The sequence below is a fragment of the Rhipicephalus microplus genome, unplaced genomic scaffold (genome assembly GCF_043290135.1).
Source record: "Rhipicephalus microplus isolate Deutch F79 unplaced genomic scaffold, USDA_Rmic scaffold_18, whole genome shotgun sequence".
In the NCBI taxonomy this organism is placed as follows: Eukaryota; Metazoa; Arthropoda; class Arachnida; order Ixodida; family Ixodidae; genus Rhipicephalus; species Rhipicephalus microplus.
The window spans coordinates 4,267,897-4,285,023 of NW_027464591.1; the positions used below are offsets into that span (position 1 = coordinate 4,267,897).

At 48.4% G+C, this 17,127-nt stretch overlaps 1 protein-coding gene across 1 annotated transcript in view; it reads right to left on the bottom strand.

Annotated features, from left to right (window-relative positions):
• Nucleotides 1–288: 288 nt before the first annotated feature.
• The window catches only part of LOC142785173 (putative transporter YutK), a 34,269-nt gene continuing 17,430 nt past the window's right edge, over nucleotides 289–17,127 (bottom strand). Inside the window, exons 4-11 of the mRNA XM_075883628.1 lie at nucleotides 16,671–16,812; nucleotides 15,216–15,440; nucleotides 13,742–13,903; nucleotides 5,978–6,103; nucleotides 5,324–5,454; nucleotides 3,979–4,150; nucleotides 2,784–3,123; nucleotides 289–423 (exon numbers count right to left, since the gene is read on the bottom strand). Of these exons, the coding sequence (XP_075739743.1) occupies nucleotides 359–423; nucleotides 2,784–3,123; nucleotides 3,979–4,150; nucleotides 5,324–5,454; nucleotides 5,978–6,103; nucleotides 13,742–13,903; nucleotides 15,216–15,440; nucleotides 16,671–16,812 (1,363 nt within the window). The 3' untranslated portion in view covers nucleotides 289–358. The remainder of the gene's footprint in view (nucleotides 424–2,783; nucleotides 3,124–3,978; nucleotides 4,151–5,323; nucleotides 5,455–5,977; nucleotides 6,104–13,741; nucleotides 13,904–15,215; nucleotides 15,441–16,670; nucleotides 16,813–17,127) is intronic.

The window sequence follows — 17,127 nt, forward strand, 5'->3', positions numbered from 1 at the left end:
CGTCTGTATCGAAAACCGACGAACGTGGACGGGATCTAACCTATAGGACCTCCAGGTAAGCAACCGAGCACCATAACTACTGTTCCACCGAAACGGACCTGAGCCATATCATGGTTTTACACGTGTAAGAGGCAACGCACATGAAAATGCAAAAAAAAAAAGTATTGCGTGTGTAAATATGAATCGAGCTAAGCGATAGGATTAAGCGGCTCTCGTCTTTTCGTAGCGTACAGCAAGCCCAGTTAGAGCGCCGTTCTTGTGCTTTTCTACTTAAAGTGATTTCGTGAATGAACAGAATCATGTAAGACTTTCTTGACGTGGCATAAATATATCCTGCCCACTTTTTTATTGCTGCCTTCTAAAGAAAGTCGTAGCTATTGAAGGCCCTTGGGACATCGTAGGAGGCAGTATCCGTCAGCGCCCCTGCATATAAAGAAGGTGTATACAGCAACGAAAATTACCAAACTTATATAGAAAGGACATTGATTCGTAAAATGGCTAATTACAAATGGAACAAAATGCAATGTCATAGGATCCTTCAGATCGCACCAATGTATAGCCTCAAAATTTCGCTGACTTTTTTTTGTTGCCACTGCTCTACTCGCTCTTTGACGTGTTTCGTGGTCACGCCTAAGCCAACAATTCGTGTTTTACCTTCATGTTTAACGTACCATATGTTGACAGGCTCAGTGGTGGCCTGCTTTGGTTGAAGGGTATACTTGTGCAGTTAAGGGTAACTGAGTGTACAATACAGCACCCCATAAAAAAAAATTGGGAGGCCCTTAAGCGTCACTTTTATGAGTTGAACGCGATAGCAAAATTCGGCCCCTAGTGCACGTTTCGACTGCTAAGTGCATACTTATTCGTATGTTTTGTTGCATACGCACGCACGCACACAAACATGCTCACAGTTGAATAGACCAGCGAGCGCTATTATCGCCGAATGGGCTCGTTTTCGTCGTGACACCTGTCGAACGAAATGCGTTCAAGGGGCCCTGAAACACTTTTTCAAGTAACCATGGAATGAATTCACCAGAAGAGCTTACTGCCTCACGAATTTAACGCCGCAAAAGTTTTAAGAATCCGTCCAGGGCGAGTGGAGTTACAAAGGTTTGTCTCATGCTGCAATTGCATTATCTCTTCCCTCGTCCGGACGAAAGCGCTGGAAGCTAAGCAGGGAGGGATGACAGGGCAAAGAAACTACCATGCCTCGTGACCTTGAGCACTTTTTTCTTCGAATGCGCGGCTTTGCCAGTGTGATCGCGAGCGCGCGCGTGGACAAGTAGTGGCCTCCCGCGGCTATCTCGGTAACTTGATTTTTTGGTCACAGACGCACAGACAATTTTTTGCTCACAACCAACGGGGCCGACGCAGACGGCGGGTTTTCTGTGACACGAGCCCTGTAACGCTATCGCGTTAATAAGGGCTCACGGGGCTACTGATGTTTGCGCTTATACAGAAACACCAACCCCGTGCATAACGAGAATGATAAGTATTTGAGCCCATCAGGAATTCCCGAAATGAGCTACACGACTAAAATAACGCGGACTTATTACAACGTAATCACAGCTCATTTAGGCTCGCTCTGGTTCGGCCATGTCTTGGTTGATTAGAATCGTGACCACAGTCCCGAGAATCAGATCTACCAAAAGGAGCGCCATTTGCTGAGTAAACGCAGTAAAATCACATTCATGACAGAGTCAGCCGGGTTTCATGATTTTGTGTTTCTTCTTCTAGTATCTGGGACAGCGTAGTGCTCTCCCATAGTAGAATACATCGTACTCTAAATCATGTAACATATATTCTAAACTGAGAAGCAAATGAGCGGGCACAGTAGAAACAGTGCCTCGTTGAAGTATATGCGTGGTTTGCATAGCAGTGCAAAATATAAAATTATGCAAATTACTATGGAGCAAGGAATAAGCTCTATAGGCCAGATACGTCACGTAGTCAGCGGCTGCGTATAGACTCTCCGTAAAGCCATACCCTTCGTATACTCCCCCCCCCCCCCCCCCTGTTATCGCTCGCCCGCACCCCTTTGTATCGACTCAACAGGATAATTATGAAACACAGTGCCCAAATAACCGTTCTGACGGAACACAGCGCATTGGCTGAGTATGCGGCGTGCGCGGATAGTTCATACCGGATACACACTTGTTCGGCGGTACCGCAGAGCGCAAGCGCTAAAGCCTGCCGTGCTTGCATGCGGGGCCGATATTTTTGTGTTTTAAATCGTGTAGCACAATGCTGCCCTCTAATTTTTTCTTCCGCCACGTGTGGTGCTGTCATTTTGGGCCATTGGTTTCGTAAGCACTGGGGAGTGACTGGGGAAGTATTGCAAAAGTGAACAGAGCTGTACATAAATCGAGCGAATCAAATCATAGCTCAATTCAGTATACCTTGTGCTTAGTAGCCGATAATAATAATAATAATAATAATAATAATAATAATAATAATAATAATAATAATAATAATAATAATAATAATAATAATAATAATAATTCAGGTTTTACATCCAGAAAGCTCACCATGTCTATGAGACACACCGTAGTTGAAGGCTCCGGAAATATTGACCATCTCGTGTTGTTTAACGTGCACTGACATCATACATGGGCCTCTACCATTTCGCCTCCATCGAAATGCGATCCCCGCGGCCGGGATCGAACCCACGGTCTTTGGGTCAGCAGCCGAGCAATGTGACAACAGTTCCACAGAGGCGAATGCTGAGTAGCCCAAGAAGCGAGACTTCTCATAGTTTCCGTCACCGGATACATCCTACTCACCGGCAGTGCAAGCGGTCATAAAGCACGCCAGCGACCCGGCGATCACCGCGCGTCCGGCTACGCGCGCGCAGTCCGAGAGGCGCTCCGGCGCCAGGACAGCGTACGCGCCCAGCTGGACGCCCAGGGCGCCGAGGTTCGAGAAGCCACAAAGCGCGTGCGCACACAGCATCTGGGAGCGCAGGGACAGCAGGCCGTCTCGTGCCAGCTCGGCCATCTTGCTGTAGGCCACGACCTCGTTGAGGGCGGCCTTCAGGCCGAGCAGGGAGGCGACCCGCGAACACTCGTGGAGCCCGACGCCCATGGCGAGGGCCAGCGGCACGAACAACCGACCGAGCAACCACTGGATTTGACACGTGATGGAACAGTGATTGGATAGAGCAATAAACGTACGCCTCTTCATGTGGTACCAGGAAAGATGTCAGCAGACTTCCATTCATTCAATAAAATAATCTATCAATGAATCAATGAATCAATCAACTTGCAAAATGGTATTTCGTGTTGTTGGTATTGAGGAGGCAAGGATGCATTGTACGAGACATAGGGGAGTTGACGCAGCCTATAAGTAACAACCATATAGCCATGAGGTTACAGGAGGAGTGCAATTGTTCCGACACCATTGCGTTAAACGCTAGGGTAGTAAAAAAGACTTTGATGGCGAAGAGAGAACAAGGTCCTGAGCATGGATAATCATTCAAAGAAAATACGTGAAGCGTTAGCGATAATATTGGGTAAATTTCGGGTAGCGGCAGAGCAGTGCTGTAAGATCCGCACACATGGTCTATTTCTTTCATACTGAGCGGCCCTGAATCATCACACCAAACGATATACTGAGTATTCACTTTTCACCGTAAATCGGCCATCTCGCTCAGCCTATGCCACTATGTCACTTAGCGAGATATGCTTTCGTAAGGCGTCCGTCTTCAGCAGGCATCTTCGAAAGACAGCAGCATCTGTATGAAGCAGTGAATTCCGATGCTCTTTCTTAGTATAACATTCCGCAATTTTCGCGATCTAAAATCTGCCCTTCAAGCCCGGTATATCACGTGCAACGTCTTTCCTACATCAGACGTCACGCGAGTTCGGGTGGCATCCTTGTCGGCGGTATTTTTTCTCATTTGTTAGTAAGTATAGTCGATCCGCTCGGCCACTGAAGTACACAACGAGAAGTGAATACAGCGCTTCAAGCAAGTCTTACGTTGAGCGTGACGAACTGCCATCCTACGAGGGAACCGATGGAGGCGAGCAGGGAGTCGAGCAACGCCACGAGGGACACAAATCCCAGAAGCGAGGCCACCACGTGCGCAGCCACTCGCAGCTGCGCCGATAGTCCGTACGCCACGGACTCCAGCAGGGTGCAGCCGGGACGGCTACGACGGCAGCATCAAAATAATCGTCGCGGAATATGAAAAAATATGAAATATGAAACAATGCAGACATGCACCGCGGCAGGTATGCAAATGGTATTTCGTGGTCTGGTTTTGAAAAGGAAGAAAGAAAAAAAAACATACTCATAGATTTCAAAACAGTTTGCCGGGAAGGTGATGCATGTACTCAGCATTGGCGGATCCGGAGAGGGGGGGGGGTGATCACTTCCACCCCCCTAAAAAGCTCTCAGTGCCCCTCCCCCTCAATTCTGTGCTCGTAGTCCACCACCTATCACCAATTAATTAGGACAAATGAGTGAAATAAACCAATGTGTGCACACATTAACAGTATTTGTGCTGTTAAGTGGTTTTTGTGCTAGTAGAAACAAAAAAAAAGTGACGACCATGCTTCCGTCTACCTTTTTACATTACCTGACCCCCCCCCCCCCCCCACCCCCCAAAATGAGTGGCTGAATCCGCCCCTGGTACTTAGCAGTGTTAGAGCGCATGTCAGTCGGCAGTGTGTTTGATTTGTTTTTAGTTTACATGTGCTTTACACTCTTATATGCTTTATGAAAGTTTTTAAGTACAAGCAAGGACTTAAAAATTTTATGTACCATATATATAAGAGTACAAGTAAGGAGCCCCGCCGCGGTGGTCTAGTGGTTAAGGTACTCGGCTGCTAACCCGCAGGTCGCAGAATTGAATCCCGGCTGCGGCGGATGCATTTCCTATGGAGGCGAAAATGTTGTAATCTCGTGTGCTCAGATTTGGGCACACGTTAAAGAACCCCAGGTGGTCGAAATTTCCGAAGCCCTCCACTACGGCGTCTCTCATAATCGCACTGAAATTGCGTTCGTGGCAATATGGTGGTTTTGGGTCGTTAAACCTCATATATCTATCAATCAAGTACAAGTAAGGAAATAAGTTCGACATCGGCGTGTTGACAGAGGTTGTCTTCAGCTTCTTTCTGCAGTGAATGGGAGCGGAGAACGCACCCTTTCTGGCCCTTGTCTTTCGCCATTCCCTATAAGCCCGGCTAGCAAGGACAGCGGGGTCGTTACGACTTCACAAAACTCTTCATTCGCGCATCTGGTGGTTGACGTATCCCTTCACCTTCGAATACGATCTCTCGAACTCGAACCTTTTCTTGTTAGTTGGATCATCGATCATTACCTTTTACGGGGGTCGCTGATCTTCTCAAGACTGGCACGGCTCTCCTCGGTCTCCGGGTAGAAGAGCTTGGCAAATCCAAGCGCCGCCGGTGCCGACATCAGCGAAGCGGCAATCATGTCCTCGGCCTTCACCTGCGATCGCAAGGTTATTAGCTACCAAGAATTATTTTTTTTCGTAATTTGATCTGACCTACACACTGTTAAACTTATAAAGTTGTATGTAAACTTCGTAGCCACTAGTGCCGGATGAAGCATCACACATAGAATATAGGGGCATAATTGTGATGACGTAATAATATGTACATCTGGGTAAGTCATTTGGGATAGCAAAAGAATTAGATAAATTATTGGGTTGTAGTCAACAAATGTGCCGATACATGGATGGTGCAAAATGAACTATAGTAAGCGGTGCGATTACACTGCAGGAAAGATTTTGTTGAAACAATTGCGCAAGAATCCCGTATAGACCGCACACACTATGAATTGAGTTAAAAGGAGAGCAGTAATTCTATAAAAGCGTCTGCACACTCAGTACAACTTGTCCTCTACTGCACATGCCAGGGGGATAACTATGAAGCCCAAGAAATGATTTACTAGTGAATAGTCTATAAACGTAGGCACTCAGTAACTGAGGTATATAGAAGCGTCAACTCACGCCAAAGGTCGTGAAGACGGCGAAGAGGCTTCCCGATATGGTGGCGAATCCGCAAGTCATGACGCAGTGGATTTCGGACATGGTCAGCTGCGTCAGGCACGGCTTTATCAGGAGCACCGAGTCAGCCTGCGCGCGTCCGACAGTTGTACGATGATTTCAGTGCGCTGTCGCCATGTGCTGGCGACAGCGCACATGGCGACAGCACATGGCGGCATGTGCGATGGCAGTTGTACGATAATTTCAGTGCGGTCTCGCCATGTGCTGACAGAGAGACCACTCGAAGAGGATTTCGCTTTTTACGTACACGTAAATTTCGAGTCTGATCACGAACCGAGCAACACGGTGCACTTGAGTCATTTAACGCCAAACGTCCCAGCCATTTTGGCGACCATCTCAAATGCGTTCGAAAAAAAAAATTATGCTGATTTGCCTCATTGAAGACAGTAAGTTGCTACAATATTTCGGAGAAAAAAAAAACTTGGTCACCTTCCGAACTTCCCAGAATCTTGCCTAGGGGTTGTTTCTCAAAAAAAAAAACTCTAAAAGTACCACCTCTTCTTTCTACAGCAAATTTGATAATCAGCTGCTTGTGCTTTTATTATTTGTAATCATCACCGAGGGTCACGTTGCAGACGTGTACTTTGGGACCCTCGTCTGTATATTTTACTCCCTGTAACATCCTTTTATGACATGATAATAAACTGATTGACTTGACTTGAAATATCGAGTAAAAATACTTGTGTAAGGTGTTTAAAGGTGAGTGATATTGGCACATTTTTTTATGCCAGATATGCCTACAAACATTTACCCGAAAATGTTTTATGTTTACATGGGCTTCTATGCTAATGCTGCACGTTGTATGAATATTTGAACAATGGATACTTACGCCACAGAAGGTATATTTCATCGAAAGTATTTTAGACTCCTGATATTGCTTAACTTTACAAAAAAACCACGAATTTCACAAAATTGTCATTTTTGTCGACATCGAGATGCGATTTGCACCATGTCATGGTCTAACTAAAAATTATCTTTATACTTAAATCGAAAGCCAATGAATATTTGTGCTAATATGGCAAGTTCTATCATTACAATTTTTGTTTTCAGGAAGAAAATAATTTTTGAAGTTTCCCATTGATGGCTACCTGTCCATTTGCTGACGAGGGCTTCCGCCTTGCCGCAAAGCTCTCCATTGCCGTCAAGGAAACTACTCCAATGCTTGAAACTGCATTTCAAGCATTGGCATAGCTCTGCGATTACTTCAGTGCTGAATACTATGTTCTGTTCTGGCTCGCAGTCCCGATTTCGATTCTTTACTTCCATCGAGATGCTTCGGAGACGCTCTAGGTGCCGACCAGTGCGGACGCGCGAAGATCGGCTCCTGCTTTCAAGAATGCTTTCCTGTGGTATTCACGAATTTGTCGCCGAGTTTTTACTCTCATCGTGTGCCTAAGTTCTTAAGAAATCAGCAGATACCACCTTTGTGCCGGTGAGTGGACTTTTAAACCGTTTTTTGGGACATTTTTACACGGCAACGCCACCGGGGGATTTAGGCCTAACCAAGGAGGCGATTGTCGCCGATGCGCCGGCCCGGTGCCAACGCGACTCAACGCTCTGCGCGTTCCAGTATCTGCAACTGAGAATGGAATACCAAGTAGATGGAGAGGACATCTCTCCAGAGGATTGCACGGAAGAAATGGGTTGGAAGGAAGCCGAAACAAGACGCTCAAGGAATAAGCAAGCCGCGGTTAGCGTTCCTGCTGCCAAGGGTTCGACCGAGGCCGGCGTTGCGGGAGACGCTCGAGCCAGTCGTAGTAGGTATGACACCAAGCATACAATCGTGCGAGCTGGACGCATGCCGCCACTACCTAAGGACTTCAGCAAAATTGTGCTACGACCACGTGGAGGATTAGATATCTCGAGAATTGGCACTGGAGCCGTGGCAGACGCGATAGTACTGGCGGCCGGCGTCAAAGAGGAAGAGGCCATGCAGGACATCATCTGTTCCAACTTGCAGCAGAACATTATGGTGGCAAGCACTCCGGACCAAGACAGAGCTTCAAGATACCTCAAGGTCAAGCAAATTGACATTGGAGGCAAAGTTTTCGAGGTTAGCGCGTACGCCGCGGCACCCCACGACACTTGTAAAGGAGTGATTCGCGGGATCCCCGTAAGCGATACTCAGGACATTTTGACCCGAAAGATTGTGAACGCGAACAACCCGCTCGCACTGCAGGCCAAGAGAATCAAGAACACCGGGACAATCATCATAGCGTTCGAAGGACACAAGGTGCCCAGATTCGTGAGATATGGACCTTCACTTTTGCAGTGCTCCCTTTACCGCAAGAACATCGATATTTGTTACGTCTGCGGAAAGCTGGGACATCGGGCTGACGTCTGTCCGAACCCAGCTGAAACAATCTGCAGAGGCTGCGAAATCAAGAACCCAGATAGCCTGCACCAGTGCAATCCAAGATGCAGGCTGTGCGACGGTCACCATCCCACGGCAGACAAGGAGTGCAAGAACAGGTTCTTAGTGCCATACGTCGTCAGACGCAGACGTTGGGAAAGATCGCGAGCAGCTGCAGAAGCCCGGGACGCATCAATCACATCGAGTCCAGACATCAATGACAAGCAGCTTATTCCAGCCTACGGAACCCAGAGCATCCAGACTACACAAGAACAGGAAAGGCGGCCCCACTCCAGGGGGAGGTCGCGTTCCAGAAGAGGTTCTAGACCCAAGGCCCGCTCCCAATCACGGGGGCGCTCGTGTTCTCAAGGTCACCATCAGGGTCGGGATCAGCCTGGGCGGCACCCGAACGGCCAGCTACCTGGCGTTCAGTTCGAGATCACGGCTTCACATCCGGGGAGGACGCCTGCAGTTACTTCGAAAGGCAGCTGGGCTGAGCGAGTGCGCAACGGCGGGGCAGAGGTGATGACAGGTAAGCTGCCAGAGCATGATAGAATTGCACAGCTAGAGCAAGAAAACGCGAGACTTACAAAATCAAATGAGAGGCTATCAGCTGAGTTAAAGGAAATAAAAATTCTTCTCACTAAGCTAACCAGCGCGCAATCTTCACAGCCAATGCCTCAGCCAGTTGATGTCCCTGTGGCTGAAAACGTGGGGGACTCGAGAACCGCGAAAAAGAGGGCAGTCATGGCAGAACACGTGGAAGCCAACCAAACGACCATGTCAGATATGAAAGAGGTGTTTGACACGCTCAGCAAAGTAGTAGCCAATCTTAGCGAGCAGATGGGTAGGCTACAATCAAGCGTGGCGGCACTGGAAGAGCATATGACTTTGCGCATTACAAAGGTCGAATCATATCTGCACAACACAGCAAGGCCTCCTCATGCACCAAGCTCACCCCTTCGGCCACCAATACTAGTGGTACCAAACCTGTCGACAGGTGCAGCATCAGGCTCTGGCCACCCATGTAATAACCATGATGGCAGCGCTACGTGAAGCATTTCGTATCTGGCAATGGAACTGTAGAGGTTACCTTAAAAAGAAGGCAACCCTGCAGCAGTATATCAGGAGCAGCCAAGAAAAGCCTCATATTATATTATTACAAGAGACCCTTTCACCGCAAGCAACGTTGCCTGGATTCCGGCCTGTAATAGGGGATACTGAAGGGAGGGGAGTCTGCACCTTCGTATGCAACAAACTAACGCACGTAACCCATGACCTCAAGATAGAAGCAGGCCGATTGGAACACGTCTTGGTAGAGATCGTGCCGGGTACCAGCAACCGTCAGAGCATTTTCATTCTTAATATATACAGCAGTCCAAAGGAACAAAAGCAAGGGTTCAAGACGGTTCTAAAGAAAGCTGTTAATATCGCCGGGGAATGTCCACTCGTCATAGCAGGTGATTTCAACGCCCCTCATCATACATGGGGTTACAAGTACAACACTGGGAAAGGAAATCGACTTTGGCAAAGTGCCAGTGAACTTGATCTCACCCTAATCACAGACCCCAGCCTACCAACAAGGCTTGGTACATCTTGCTGCAGGGATTCAACCCCGGACCTTACATTTGTAAGGAACATCAAGAAGGCCCAGTGGATGAACCTTGCTGTAGACCTAGGGAGTGACCACTGCATTCTTGCCACTACCTTCTCCGTGGAGCGTAAAAAGCAGAGAGAATTCCACTTCACAGACTGGGATAAGTTCAGGAAGATAAGGATGGAAAGGGAACAAGATGGCCACAGACAAGGCTTGGAGCAGTGGGTCAAACAGATTAAAGATGACATCAAATCCGTCTCCTCCACCATTACCACAGATCTTCCGGTTGAAAGAATGGATAGCCGGCTTGCTCATCTTCTTGAGGCAAAGCAAGCACTACTGAACCGTTGGAAGGGTCAGCGCCTGAACCGAAGACTGAGGAAGAAGATAGCTGAGGTAAACAGATCAGTCGAGGAACATTGTCGCGCACTATCGAGGCAGCAATGGGACGAAATCTGCAACTCCGTCGATGGTCAGATGCGCAATGGCAAGACATGGAATATGTTAAAGCATCTCCTCAACGAAAACACCACCAAAACAAATCAAAAGCATGTCATCGCTCGAATTTTGCATAAAGAGATAGAGCGCACTACAGAACAGCAAGTTGTCCAGCAGCTCGTGAATAAGTACCTCCCAATCAAAAGAGGATTGGCACCACCAAGTAGACAGTACCAGGGCACGCCAAATCCAGGTCTTGAGGGCGACTTTAACATCGAGGAGATCAGAAGAGCCTTGCATGATCTCAACGGCAGGTCGGCCCCTGGTCCGGACGGTATATCAAACAAGGCCCTGCGTAACCTTGATGACGATTCAATTGAAACCCTGAGGGATATGATCAATTCAGCATGGAAAGAAGGCAGGGTGCCAGAGCAGTGGAAGGTGGCCAGCACGATCCTTATTCCTAAGCCAGGAAAGCCCCCTAACTTGGACAACATGAGGCCAATATCCTTGACATCATGTATCGGCAAGGTCGCAGAACATGCCATACTGCACAGGATAAACAAGTACTTGGAAGATAACAACATATATACACACAATATGGTTGGATTCAGGGCAGGGCTATCCACACAAGATGCATTGAAGCTTATCAAACACCAGGTCATTGACAATGAAACCAGAGACGTGAGAGCCATTCTGTGCCTAGATCTAGAAAAAGCGTTTGACAACATCCACCATTCATTCATACTCGAAGCAATTTCCAAGCTTGGTCTAGGGAAAGCCTTCTATGACTACGTATGGTCCTTTCTTACAGATCGGAAAGCCGTGATGAAGATTGCAGATATCGAGACCGCAGAAATCGAACTAGAAGCAAGGGGCACGCCACAAGGGGCAGTGATTTCACCAATGCTGTTTAACATTGCCATGATTGGACTGTCAAAGAAATTATCGAGCATTGAAGGATTGAAGCACAGCATCTACGCAGATGACATTACCATCTGGTGCACAGGTGGAAGCGAGGGGCAGATTGAGAGCGCTCTGCAAGAGGCGATTGACACCGTAGAAGACTACCTTCGCCCTTCCGGGCTCAAGTGCTCCTCGAGTAAGTCAGAACTTTTGCTTTATCGGACTGCACGCCGGGGACCAAAGCCCAGGGGATGGAAGCCGTTAAACCAGATAGACATCCATCTCCGTACAAATCAAGGGGATGCCATCCAGAGGGTCGACTCCATCAAAGTCCTGGGAATGCTGATAGAGTCTACCGGCGCCAACAGCAAATCTATAGCCAAGTTAACTCGGAAAACAGACAGTGCGGTGCACCTCATACGCAGAGTGGCCAACAAAAGAAATGGGATCAAGGAAGACAACCTCATCAGGTTGATGCATGCGTTTGTTCTAAGTCACTTCACATACGAGGCAGCAATGCACAACTGGTCAAGAGCAGAGTCCGAGACACTGAATGTGCTCCTCAGGAAAGTTATCAAGAAGGTCCTGGGCCTACCCATACATACCAGCACCGAGCGTCTGCTTGAGCTTGGCATACACAACACGCTCGAAGAAATAGCAGAAGCCCAAGAGAGAGCACAGTTTGCAAGGTTATCTACTACAAGGTCGGGGAGAATGATCCTGCAGGAGCTGGGCCAAAACCCAATAGCAATCAGACGCAATTACAATGATATCCCTGACAACATCAGGGAGACTATCACGGTATCTCCTATACCGAGAAACATGCATCCAGAACACAACGTCGGAAGAAGAGTAGCGAGGGCCAGGACTATACTTCGTCAAGTCTCAAACGAGGAACGAGGGGTCGTATTTGTTGACGCGGCTTCCTACGCCAATGGGAAAGCGTTTGTGGCAGTGGTAGTCGATGGGGCTGGCCATGTCGTCAACTCAGCGACGGTCAGGACGAAAGACCCAATCATTGCGGAACAAGTGGCCATCACCTTAGCACTCAAGATGGATAACATTGAAGTGGTCTACAGTGATTCCATGGCAGCACTACGGGCGTTCGCCAAGGGGACGGTCTGTGAACAAACGCTAAAAATACTGCAAGGCAAGAACATAACACATCATCTTCTGAGTTGGTTCCCAGCTCACCTTGGACAAATCAACGATTCCCCTCCCAATCTCAACGAAGCAGCACACGAGGCGGCGCGAGAACTCTCCAACCGCGCCTCCCCGGGGATGCGTTCTAGCGGTGAAGGGGATAACCGGGAAATTCTTACAACATATAACGAGCTCACTAAACATTTCTACCTGTCTAGAAGGATTTTTCCTCCACCTCACAAAAATCTAACCCGGCCCCAAGCACTTACATTAAGGCTTTTGCAAACGCGGATGTACCCTACTTTGAAAATGTTACACATCATGTACCCTGACCTATATCCAAGTAATCTTTGTCCACATTGTGGGGAAATAGCTTCATTAGAACACATGCTCTGGCAGTGCACCAAATTCGCTCATTTATCGCACATCACCTCTGCCAGATGGGAGGCGGCAATCCGCAGCTCATCCTTGGCAGATCAGCTCTGGGCTGTCCACCAAGCCCGCGAGGCGGCTGAGGAGCTTGGCATCTCAGTCCCCACGTGGGAGCTGCCCGCAACACAGTGATCTGTGTTTTGGAGGACCAAATAAAAGTTTATCCAATCCAATCCAATCGAGATGCTTCACAAATCGACAACGCTGCCGACGCCAGCGCTCCATATTCTGTGACACGGGCTGAGTCACGCTGTCGCGTTAAGATTTCGAAATGTCTGTGACTGTCTTTCTTGGGTCTACACGACACCAACTGTCATTCACCCGTGCGTGACCCACAGCTGCATAATATCAGCTGTGGTATGTGTGTATGTGCGATACTTGAATGAGAGAAGGCGTCCCATAACGTACACGATGAATATTGATTGATATGTGGGGTTTAACGTCCCAAAACCACTTTATGATTATGAGAGACGCCGTAGTGGAGGGCTCCGGAAATTTAGACCACCTGGGGTTCTTTAACGTGCACCCAAATCTGTACACGATGAATATCTCTTGCTATGTGCCTGTTCATCATATTCGCCATAACTTATGCCCTCTCGTGTACATTTTCGATATGTGGGTTACGGACATGATCACGAGAGCTTTCAGACGAAGGCGGCAAAATAACTAAGTAAGTAGGTAGATAGAAATGTTCAAAGTGTTTTTCGTTTGCCCAAAAAGTGCTTCGCACTTTAAAAGCTATTAAAATTATTGAAGGACTTTTGTGTATACGTATTTGAAATGAAAATATCGACCAGTGCAATGTAGTGGTGAACGTGCGAGTAGGAATAAACCTTACCATCCCTAGGAATATGTTGATTGCTGCACAGTAAGACTCGCAAGGGGTAGTGCCCAGCACGACTGCCATGATGCGGCCCGCTTTGAGTGCGAGGCACTGGAGCAGCCCGTAATGACACAGCAACGACACTAACATACCGAAAAACACCACGGCCGACAGCACCTGCGCAATAATAGAACCAACTGTGGTCATAGGACATCCCACACTTCCAGGACTAAACACTAAGAGCGCACACGCGTACTCACATACACGCACGCACGGTTCCAAAGTTGCACAGTTTGCCCAAAACACAATCGCATGCACGTGCAAACACACATACAAGAACGCATACGCGGACACGCACACGCCTGCAGATAAAAACGAACCAATATAAAACCACGCGTCGCCCGATTTTCTTCGTTGCTATGTGCAAATCAGTGGTAAGACATAGGCTCCAGTAGTTTCGCAGTGAGCTATCGGTTCCCCACCAGCTACCTTTGTCGTTTCGACAATGTCCGCCTTTCGTTCACACGACAGCCGTGATTCAGATCTATGCCCAGTCTTCATTCACAGGACAAGGGGAATTCCTGCATTGCTCCTTGAGGATCCCAAGAGGGATTTGGGATTATGTCGCTTCACGAATGGCTCCGTACACACCGAAGAGGGAACGTGGGAGTGGCTGACGTATGGGAACGCTAGATTCGGTGCTTGGGCCAAAAAGGAGAGAGGAATTCCGTGTGTACTGCGAACGAGTCGCCGAGGGCCGCTAGCCCGAGTAAAGGCGTTACAGAGCGGACATTGTCATTCCAAGCCGGGAAGTAAGGCACCCTGCAGTCGAGCGTCGCAATCGACCCCAATTGAGTTTGGTCGCGACAACATTCCTCGAAGGAACAGTGGCGCCACTGTGGTGCTTTTGACGCATCAGCACGAGCGTGAGACTCATCATCCCAATGACCTTCTCACGCCAGCGAGTGGTCACCGTGGTACCACAGTGGAAGTGTGGTAACTCCGCCCCTGTCAACGGCGCAGATGTGGGCGGCTGCGGGTGGCCCCGTTGAAGGTGGTACATGTCTTGGAATTGGAAAGTGTAATTTGGTGCCCTTTCCCTCTTATGCGGATGTGGGGAAATTAGACGGTTAATAATCAGCCCTCATGGGCTTCTTCGGTAGCTTTTTGATGTAGAGCTTTCTCGTAAAAGAGCTTTTCGAAAAAAGACTGTGAAGATGTAACTCTCCTCCATGTAATATATGTAAATAAATCTGTGTTAATACCTTCCTAAGAAGGCGCTTTCCTCCCTGAAAGACGGGCTAAATGAGACCAGTTGCAGTGGCCAACTACCTACGATGAGACTCGCCGGACCCGGGTCGCAACGACTGGCAGCAGAGGTAGTATGCCGTCAAACTCCAGTATTAGCAACGCGCAATCTGCAGGGTCGAATCGCGAGTTCGTCATGTGAATGCAGCTTTAGGTGCAAATTTCGTTTAGAACCACGTACACTGAGAGCAAGCACGGGCTTCTGCTGGGGCAACCCATCCCCTTCTAGCTGTCCCGTGGCCAGGTAGCCGAACACGAAGCGCGCCCCGTGGCTGCCGAACGCGATAACGGCGTTGACCTTGTTGGCGAGGCAGAACAGGACATCTCGGCCGACCTTCCAGCGCAGCAGTGACAGACCCAGCCCAAACTGGAGAAAGAAGCCGCTCAGCACTGGGCGCCACCTAATCTGCAGTATGTACAAGAATGCCTTTTATGGAAACGTACAGTAGTCGTTCTGCAGCAGAGCCGTTAACAGGAGTTCCACAAGGGTCTACGTGACCACTTATTAAATATCCTTGAAATCATCCACGGACGGCACGTCCAACGTTACTAGATTATTTTCAGTTGTAAAACTGGCCGGCGCTGCCCGGAACCGCCACCGATCTTTCTCTCTGTGGCGCTGCAGTCGCAACCGGCTCGGTTGCCGGGGCGCTCGCAGGCGGTTTCGCTCAACGTTACTAGATTATTCTAGTACTAGCTATCTAGTAACGTTGGTTTCGCTTATGCGCCGCAGTCGCCGGCGCATTCGGTGCCCCGGTCTCCGGCGTTTCTTGTTCGCGCGGTCGTTTTCAGAAGTGCTGAATGAGCGATGCCGTTCGAGTGGCACATTTAGTGATTTTCCAGCGACTGTATTTCATTGCTGTGGGCCTCTGCATGTGAGGTTGAGGCCGACAATGCCGACCTGCTTCGTTCCCGGGTGTACCAGTGGCTACAGCAGCAACAAGAACAACACGGACAGGCACTTCTTCTCGGCTCCCAAAGATGCGACGCTTCGCTCGCTTTGGAATAAGGCCATCCCGCGTGCGGATAAGGAGCTTTCACCAGATAAGGAGCTTTTTTTTTTTTTTTTTTGGTGACGCGCATGCATTTCTATTTCAGATTCCTTCAGCGAGAGCGTGCCTTGAATGTGCAGGTCAAGTCGACGCGCAAACGCGCTAAGCTGCTGTAAGCACGCTGGCAAAGTTGTAGAGTTTGTTGTAAATGAAAAAAAAAAACCTTGCATACATGTATCTATTCATTACTTTTTTTCTGTCAACATGATTTCGTATTTTGTAGCCATATTCACCGTAAGCAAAAAAGATGTGGAGTTGATTTGTAAATAAAAATGCTTGCATGTATCTATTCATTACTTACTTTGTTTCTCTTAACATGCTTTGGTATATTGTAGCAATATTCACCTCAAGCAAAAAAGGTGTGGAGTTGATTGTAAATTTAAAAAGCCGGGTAGAGCCGGGGTTTTGCCGGGTAGAGCAAAATGCGGCGGTCCCGCCCTCTCGCGGCACGCCGAGAAACGAAGACGCCGGCGGCGCACGGCGCATGAGGAGAGTTTTACAACTGAAGCTATCTAGTAACGTTGGGCACGTCCAAGCAAGCTATGCTCACATATCTGTCGGGTGGTACAAATTCACTTGTGTACCTTGCTGCGGTTCTTGGAGAAGACGTATCCGAAGCCGATCAGAAGAAGCATTCCGAAACAAGCCTTCACACGAGGCCGGTGAAGTCGCGAGTCGATGGCAACAAACAAGAACACCGCGGCCCACACCAAGACCCATGCAGTCCTGGACGAGAATTAAGAGAAAAGTTGAAAGCTGCAGGTGCACCTTGCTCTTAAGGAACAATATATATCTAGTGTACTCGAAATTATATAATAAATTCCTCTATGTCTTATCTGTGAAATGATCATTTCAAGCGCGCGCGCAGAGTGACGCACTAACTAGCCGTGTTCAATAGTCACTCTAGTCAGAAAAAAAGAGGCCCATGCATGGGTTGTTCCCCTCGTTGACTCCCAATATGGTCAGGCTGATGTGCTGCGAGACAGAGGATAGATCTCACTTGTGGACTCCAAAATCGTTTGTTTTATTCGGTAAAATGTA